At 43.7% G+C, this 9,276-nt stretch overlaps 1 protein-coding gene across 1 annotated transcript; it reads left to right on the top strand.

Annotated features, from left to right (window-relative positions):
* Positions 1–241: 241 nt before the first annotated feature.
* IPP (intracisternal A particle-promoted polypeptide) lies at positions 242–7,498 on the top strand. Its single transcript, XM_086462031.1, has 8 exons — positions 242–536; positions 655–1,086; positions 1,410–1,565; positions 2,302–2,469; positions 3,256–3,393; positions 3,701–3,823; positions 4,507–4,727; positions 5,671–7,498. Exons 1-8 carry the CDS (start codon positions 242–244, stop codon positions 5,893–5,895), a joined length of 1,758 nt encoding a protein of 585 aa, XP_086318157.1. The 3' UTR covers positions 5,896–7,498.
* Positions 7,499–9,276: the final 1,778 nt, after the last annotated feature.

Here is a 9,276-nt window from a genome sequence, read left to right as displayed (position 1 = left end):
GCTCAGCACACAGGACACCTCAGCAGTCCCTTTCACGGCACCCGCCGTCGTCAACCGCGCCCGCCTCAGCGGGGTGAGCACGCCCGCGCGCCAAAACCCTCCCCACACCCCCCGCCGCCCGCGCGCGCATGCGCCACGGGCGGGACGAGGAGGGGCCCGTCGGCGCCAGCGCGCATGCACCCGCGCTACCCCGCCCCGTGGACGGCGCAGGGGGTCCCGTGCCGCCACCTCCGGGAGCGCTATGGCGTGTGCCGCGGCGGGGAAGGGCGGCGGCGGCGGGAACTCCTTCTCTGACCGGCACGCCCGCCTCCTCCTGGCCCAGATCAACCGGCTGCGGGCCGGGCAGAGCTTCTGCGACGTGCGGCTGGAGGTGGGCCCGGAGGCGTTCGCTGTGCACCGCCTGGTGCTGGCAGCCAGCAGCCCCTACTTCGCGGCGCTCTTCGCGGGCGGCATGAAGGAGTCCGGCCGGGACGTGGTGCGGATCGCGGGCGTCGAGGCGGGCACCTTCCACACGCTCCTCGATTTCATCTACACAGGTAACGGCTGACGGGGGGCGGCGGGGACGGTTGCCCGAGGGCCGGGCCGGGGTGGGGTGGGGGTCGCCCGGCGGCCGCAGCCTCGAGCGAAGCCGCGCTGTCGTGTGCGTGCCCGCAGGGGTGGTGAGCATCGGGGAGCACAACGTTCAGGAGCTGATCGTCGCCGCCGACATGCTGCAGCTCACCGAGGTGGTGGAGCTTTGCTGCGAGTTCCTGAAGGGGCAGATCGACCCGCAGAACTGCATCGGCCTCTTCCAGTTCTCCGAGCAGATCGCCTGTCACGACTTGATGGAGTTCACCGAGAGCTACATCCACGCGCACTTCCTGGAGGTGCAGAGCGGGGAGGAGTTCCTGGCGCTGACAAAAGAGCAGCTGATCAAGATCCTGCGAAGTGAGGACCTAAGCATCGAGGACGAGTACCAGGTTTTCATAGCGGCAATGCAATGGATTTTGAAGGATGTGGGGAAAAGAAAGAAATACGTCGTAGAAGTTTTGGAGCCCGTTCGATTCCCTCTGCTACCAGCACAAAGGCTATTAAAATACATAGAAAGTAAGTGAAAGAAGGAAAGAAAGAATATCAGAAGCTTGTATATGAGCAAACCATGTGTTTTTCAGAGTTACTGGATTTTGATAGGGGTTTTTTTTAGATTAATAGCATGACGAATGACAAGTTTTACTCTATAGCAAAGAAGTTCTATTTTCTAACAAATAAGCACAGCTTACTTTCAAAACATGCTTTTGAAAAGTCTTACAAAAGTAGGCAATCTTGATTTGCCTGCTGTTTTAGGAGAAGCTAGTAACTTTTCTGTAACTGAGTTTACGTATTGTTGTAATTTTTCATGGTGCCTTTTTTATTCTGCTTATTTCCTCAAGGTATTTCAGATTTCAGTCTTCGGGTGGCCCTGCAAACTCTGTTGAAAGAATATTGTGAAGTCTGTAAATCTCCCAAAGAGAACAAGGTCAGCAGTTTTCTGCAAGCTTCTAAAGGTCATCCCCGGAGGAAAGCCAGGAAGTACCTTTATGCAGTAGGTTAGAATGTGGCTGTTTGAACCTTGTAAAGCAAGTTATGAAGTAGTATTTCATATTACAGTACTGAAAGAGAAACTGGATTTTTTTTTTTTTTAATTGAAAGATTCAAAAATAGCAAAATATTTCATCTGGCTGAGTTACCATGTTAGCTACTTTCTGCTTAGAATTGCACAGAGGGGGAGCGTTAACATTTCATGTCATTATGACATGGCATTCAAAGCCTAGATTTGCCTTTTAGAAATTATTTGCTTTGGGTAGAAATCTGCAAATCAGCAGAGGATTTGTCCGTGGTTCACTGCTGGAATGGTGAATTCCCTGCGTCCCGAAAGTTTTCGCTGTCCAGAATATTCTGGTTCATGTGAAGGGATACTTGAAACTGCAAGTTTTCAGCAAAGCTGCAGCTTTGTTTTGGAAGGGAATGCTCTTGTTTCACCCTGTGGGAAGTAACACCGACTTAAAATTGCAAAGGCTGTTGGGTGGTTTCTGTGTTTTACTAAGAACATGAATGGTAATATTTGTAGTGTTGTGGTGAAGTGGTCAGCTCAGGCACAAGTTACATGACCCTCAAGGCGACCATTCTTCCTTGTGTGCTGGAGAAACAGTGCTACTTGGAAAAGTCTGGTTCCTACTAGAAGTGGCTAATGGCTGTTACTGTAATGTTCTTGATGGGTTAGATATAGGAGCCATGGAGATGAGCAGGAAGCTCTTACTCAGCCATGACCTTTCCACTTACTAGGTGGGTACACTCGACTGCAAGGAGGACGCTGGAGTGACAGTAGAGCCCTCAGCTGTGTGGAGCGATTTGACACCTTCAGCCACTACTGGACCACAGTGTCCTCTCTCCACCAGGCCCGGAGTGGGCTGGGTGTGGCTGTGGTGGGAGGAATGGTCTATGCCATTGGAGGTAACGACTGAAACATGCTTTCTTTCTTACATGGATACTCATGGATGGAGATTTTGTAAATTTTTCCTCCTGCAAGCGGTTCTGAGGAACCCAACAGTAAATAGGACAACTTTTAGATACAATAATTGAATTAGGATTCCTTGGTTTTCTTCCATCACTGCTCTGTGAATGCCTGTTTGGGCTCTGTGTTGGCCATTTTCTACTAAGCTTCTCTCCCCTCATGGTATAGCAACTCAGAGGTAAGCATATGGACATGTGCAGATATACTAAGAGATGTTGGATATTCTGCAGACTTTGTGTACCACCACTAATAGCATTTCTTTACTCATTTGTAGTCTGGCAGAAGCCTATAGCATAAAAGGCAGTAGTACAGGACAGACCACTTGTGGTCTGCCCACCTGGAAAGGCTTGTTATGTGCATTTGCACAAGGATGTGATGAGTAGCTCTACCAGCGCATCATTAAATAATGCATGTGTATACTGTTTTTGTCACCGCAGAACACATTCTTTAGTCTTGAAAACCCTGTCAGTTGTGCTGTGGAGTAAAAATTGTGTAGCACTGTGGTTTCTCATCCCTCTGATGTTTTCAGTAATGTTTGAGGGAACTGTTGATGAAAGCTGTTCCTAGTCATGATTTTGCTTTTGCTACTTTGGCTGTTTGGCTAGCTGAAAGAAAGATCTTGTATTCAAATATTGTCTGTCCTGGAAGACGTTGAAGAGTGCTTCTGTATCTGCAGTGCAGAACATTGTGTTTCCCCTGTCTCTGTTCTTGCTCTCATTACGCAGGTGAGGACAACTCGATGATTTTTGACTGTACTGAATGTTATGATCCTGTTACTAAGCAGTGGACTACTGTGGCTTCCATGAACCATCCCCGTTGTGGACTGGGAGTGTGCACGTGTTATGGTGCTATCTATGCTTTGGGTAAGTTTTTTTTCTAGGTGAAGTTAATTGTAAAGGTGTTAATTCATGGAACTTGTAAATTGATTTGATGTTAAATATTACATTTTGGTGTTGCAAATTTGCAAACTTAAGTTTTGAAAAACAGCTGTTTACATGAGCATTAGTATACTGAACCTTTGTGGATTAGTTGTTGTTCAGTTATAACTTATTTCCATTGTAGATTGATCACTGGTTTCAGAATTAATCTGTCCTCGCACAGTACACCATGTGTCTAAAAATGCAGCTAACACACAGCTTCATGCCATTAAATTTTTTCCTGTATTTGCAGGAGGTTGGGTTGGAGCAGAGATTGGCAACACAATTGAAAGATTTGATCCTGAAGAAAATAGTTGGGATGTGGTGGGAAGCATGGCTGTGCCCCGTTACTGCTTTGGGTGTTGTGAAATGCAAGGTGAATACTGTTAGGTTTGTATCCATAAACAGTTCCAAGAGCCATTGGATTTTGAACCTTGATGTTTCAGGCATGAATTTTTAGCTTTGTCTTGTATTGTGCGGTCAGTTGCACAAGCTTGTGCCTCACTTATTTGTCCTTCTAATACCATATTTTTAATCCTACAGAACTCTAAAACTATAAAGTTCTCTCTGTTTTCTGCCTTTTGTCTCATGAAAACAGTTTTTACATGGCTGCCGGTATGGTTATCCAGCTAGTCTTTAACAATTGATTATCCTTCCTGATACTGCTTTGATTTTACCTCTCATACTTGGGTTAGTGTGTGTCTTTGTGACGATCTGAAGAGTTGCCACAGGTTATTTTGAGACAAACATGTCTAAATACTTGATCTATAAATGTGCTGATTAAGCATTTGATCCAATCCTGGTCAGCAGTTGCAGCCTTCTGCCTTCTCTCCCCTGCACTTGATTAATTATTGCTTTCATCAGAGCTTCTAGGGCTTGAGCCTCAAGTTACTCATTCAAAAGCTTTATGTATGCTACTACAAGACAGGTGGAGGACTTTCATCTGGCATTCTTAAACTATCTTAATATCAGGCTGAAACTTGTATTGTGACAAACATTTTCTCTTTTTCAAACCTTTCTATTATGAAACCTAACAGAGGAAAAACTCTGTTTCTACAGGTTTGATTTATATTGTTGGTGGGATCGGCAATGAAGGAGTAGAGCTACGTTCTGTTGAAGTCTACAACCCCATATCAAAACGTTGGTCTGAGCTGGCTCCAATGGGCACTCGAAGAGCATATCTTGGTGTAGCTGCTCTCAACGATTGTATCTATGCTGTGGGAGGCTGGAATGAATCTCAGGATGCACTCGCTACTGTAGAAAGATACTCCTTTGAAGAGGTATGGTATAGTCCCTTTCTTTCATAAATGTAGATTGTATCAACTTTGTGTGAGATGCTATAGAGGTAGCTTGCTTCCTTTCTTTAGAAAGAAAAAAGTTGGAAATTCCATTTCCTTTTCACTGCTGGCTGGTAGTCTGAGTGAAACAAAGCTTAAGTGACCTCAGCATCTGTCTGTCCTAACCAGTCTGTAGAATCTTGCTGTCTGACTTAGTGGAGTGTTTACAAAGATTGTATGCATGCTTTTGGGAAACCGAAAGATAACCAATACTGATGATGCATAGACATACTGTAGTTGGGTAAATACTGGTTAGGGTTAAGATGGGGGGATAGATTCCACCTCTGCAATAGAATGGTCAATAATCTGATGAGAGAAAAAAAATTAATCCCTGAAAAAGTAAAAGTTGCCCTTTGTTGCAAAAGTTGAGGATCTGTCTTCAATGCATTTTGATGCAGGTGTTACAGCATGACTAGAAAAATCACTCTGAACACTTAACTTTTTGAATAAGATAAGAATTTATTCCTGGCCATTATTGCTCATGTTTCTATGATGCTCTTTGGAACAGTAGCTAGTGTTAAAAGCAGAGCATAATACAGTGTGCCATTCTGGTTTGCTTTTGGAGTCGAATCTAATTTTCTTTATTTCCCACCCCAAGCTCTGTACCTTTCTCCGTTTTGGAGACAGACTGCATCTTGCAGTGACTGAAGAAAAGGAGGGTTGTTGTGTACAGACAATATGCGATCCGTTCTTTAGTGACTAGCATGATTTTGACCACTTGTAAAAGCGTTGTCATTACAGTCTTGATAATTCTCTTGATACTGTACACATACCACGTTTGAGCCTGTGTAATGTTCTTTGTATATGTTTCAGTCTTTAAGCTTTAAAAGTAACTTTTCTCGTATTTGGGACTTAGTACGTGTTGACTGTTTCACCTTCTCACTAGGAAAAGTGGGTTGAAGTTGCGTCAATGAAGATACCAAGAGCTGGTGTCTGTGTTGTGGCTGTGAATGGATTTCTTTATGCCTCAGGAGGCCGAGCTCCCAGTCATGATTTTGCTGCTCCAGTAACCTCTGACTCTGTTGAAGTTTATAACCCTCACATGGACAGTTGGACTGAAATTCCCAACATGATCACCAGCCGCTGCGAGGGAGGTGTAGCTGTGCTGTAAAACACAAAGAAGACAACTCATTCAAGGAATGAGTAAACCTGTCTCCTCAGGTTTCCAGTTTCATTGGCCAGAAACCTCTTATAACACAGGAGCTTCAGTAGAGACAGTGGAGAATTAGATCAGAGGGCTTTTCCTGAGCAAAAGGAAATATTAAAACTCTTGCTCTTCAAATTGCCTTATCCAATGTCTGTCTTGGGAATTACTCTGTTAAGAGTAAGAATGCCTCTTATGATTGGATATAGCTCACTGAAATAAATGGCAAATTTGCCCTATAAAAATCTGAAGAAATCATTCTAACACGTTAGAGACATTAATTGGGTTGTTAACTCTCTTAAGGTGCACCAAAGCTAGCATCTTTAGCAGGCCTTACAATCTGGAAGGAGGTTACTATAGATAGCTAGGAGTTACCTGTAGATAAGAGCAGATGGGCTACTTGGGTGGCATTAATTGGCCTTTTCTTGTATAAAACAAGGAAGGTAAGAGGTAGGGAAGACTTGGTACCTCTACGTATGACCTTGATGCATTCGAGCCTCTTTTCTGTTGCTGAACATGATGGGCATTAAATATGAATTGGATATTTATTTTCTGGCCACTCCACTAATTTGGATGGTGAGTGGCTGAGAATTTCCTGTTCTGGAAGGTGATTCTCACAGTTCTAATCATGTCGTTCTGCTTCAGCATAGGCTTTTCTTCTCAGTGGTATCAGTGACGACAGTAGAGCTCCTTTTTGTGTAAGCTCTGATGAATTTTAAATGGAAATGCTATTCATTAGATTAGCTGTTCTCTTTAGGACTGCTCTTAATATAAAAATACAGGGAAAGCCTTTTGCCCTTTTTTTTTTCCCTTTTCTTTTATTAGTTAAATATGTTTTAGCCTGTATTACATGTGCTGGGACTTGGCATTGGAATACATGCTGTTCTACAAGGTACACATGTTCATCCTTGCTACATCTCGTATCCTGCCTCTTCCAAATTTGAGCGGATGGAGTGTTTCATGATAGAGTTAACTGCATTCAGAATTAAAGTGATGCTATTAATGTTTTGTCTTAAGGAGTTTGTATTTATCTTGGATACACTTAGTGGAACAATACTACTAGGAGTTTGGAGTTATTTCTAGATTCATTTAATTATGGTACTTGAAGTTGCTTTTTGCACAATATGATTGCATTTTCTGCACAGCTGTGGATGATTTGGAGTCTGAAATAAGGCTGCTTGAACTTTGATAGTGTTATTCTAGAGCACAAAAACCACAACTGGAATGTCACAAAACAGGAAGCCTGCACAAGGACAAAGGAGCATTCATGCTGTGTAGGTCAATATCCCCTACGCAAAATTAACAAATTAATACATTAATAAAGTCCTCCAAGGTGAGTGTTGCAGGTACCTTAAGAATCTAGGTCTTGCATTCTAACATAGGGTTGGGAGACTGCCAGGCTAAAACATGCTAGACAATGGAGCATTTGTTTTTCTGATCATCCTGTAATCTTGTGTGTGCTTTTACTTCAAAAGGATTTCTTATGTGTGTGAATTAATGATTATTTTGTCTTTTTCCTTAGTTTAAGCTTGTTTTAAACAGTTTTTCGTAATAAAATGCATTTTCAGAACTGATTGTGGAATGCTCTTGAATAGGGTGCTTTCCTGTCATAATGAGTTGTATCGCTGCCACTTTGATGCAATACGTGTTTGGTTTTGGGGTGGTTTTTTTGTTTGTTTGTTGTTTTGGCTTTTTTTTACTGGAAATCATATTTCCCAGTAGGGCACTAGAAAAAGATCAGTTATAAATGTTGACTATTTGAAAGGTGCAAGTAACACACTTCTGTACTAAAATACTCACGTATTTCTCTTCTCAGTGTAAAATCACTGAGACAACTTCAAAGTCTGGATGCCTTGCCAGCTCTGTGCAGCCCTCTCTAGGATCACATGAAAGGTAATGTTTCATAGGCTTGCTTCGTTACATTCAGGATCCCTTGTGAACCACTTGAGAAACATCAGCTCTATTTTATTAGACCACATTCACTCCTGAGCCCTACCTGTAAACTTTCTGGTTTAGTGGAATATGAGGGAATCTGCTGTTGTGTGAAGTTACCTTCTGCAGTTTTTGTAGCTGATTCTGTCATGTTTGAAAGAAAATTTGAAGTCAGTTAATGGTCTCTGATACTCAGCACCTCTTTCCCTGAATCAAGCCAAAGGCAGTACTCTAGACCCATCTTAGAAAAACACCATGTCTAAGTAAGAAAGAGTAAAAGACCTGTTTTCATTCACAAACTCAGTTTTACTTCCTTTATATTCAGAGAGCACTGAACTACATCACTGCTTCAGAGGTACGATGCTGTTGATGTGTAAAGGTTAACAGATTACAAAAGTTAGAGGCTTGTGCACATAGTTGCTGTTTCAGCAATGCCATAAAAAAAGATTGCTCTGTCTTCAGGATAGGTGGGTTTCTTAAATGTCTGTTCTTTGCAAAATGAACAGAAAAAATCTTAAGTGACAGTATGTGCTTTATTCTGTATAGAACAAGGAAGAATAGTGCTTTAAGAGAACTATAAGGATTTCTAAATTGGTCCTAAGACTGTGTGTGGATGACACTTTCCAGCTCTCTTACCATAGAATCATAAGGTTGGAACAGACCTCTGAAATCATCAAGTCCAATCATCAACCCAACACCACCCTGCCCACTAAACCATGTCCTTAAGTGCTACATCTACACGTTTTTTGAACACCTCCGGGGACAGTGACTCCATCACTTCCCTGGGCAGCCTGGTCTAATGTTTGACCACTTTTGCAGTAAAGAAATTTTTCCTAATGTCCAGTCTAAACCTCCCCTGTCACAACTTGAGGCCATTTCCTCTTGTCCTGTTGCTTGTTACTCAAGAGAAGAGACCAACACCCACCTCACTACAACTTCCTTTCAGGCAGCTGTAGAGAGTGATAAGGTCTCCCCTCAGCCTCCTCCAGGCTAAACAACCCCAGTTCCCTCAGCCGCTCCTTATAAGACCTGTTCTCCAGACCCTTCACCAGCTTCGTTGCCCTTCTCTGGACTCGCTCCAGCACCTCAGTGTCTTTCTCGTAGTGAGGGGCCTCAAAACTGCATAGGTGAGGTGCAGCCTCACCAATGCTGAGTACAGGGGCACCATCACCTCCCTACTCCTGCTGGCCACACTATTTCTGATACAGGCCAGGACGCTGTTGGCCTTCTAGGCCACCTGGGCACACTGCTGGCTCATGTTCAGCCGGCTGTTGACCAGCACTCCCAGGTCCTTTTCCCCCAGGCAGCTTTCCAGCCACTCATCCCCAAGCCTGTAGCACTGCATGGGGTTGTTGTGACCCAAGTGCAGGACCTGGCACTTGGCCTTGTTGAAGCTCATAGCATTGGCCTCAGCCC

Source organism: Leptosomus discolor, chromosome 3, assembly GCF_034619465.1.
Source record: "Leptosomus discolor isolate bLepDis1 chromosome 3, bLepDis1.hap2, whole genome shotgun sequence".
In the NCBI taxonomy this organism is placed as follows: Eukaryota; Metazoa; Chordata; class Aves; order Leptosomiformes; family Leptosomidae; genus Leptosomus; species Leptosomus discolor.
The sequence above is the reverse complement of the archived record's forward strand: the minus strand, read 5'-3'. Positions and strand labels throughout refer to the sequence as shown.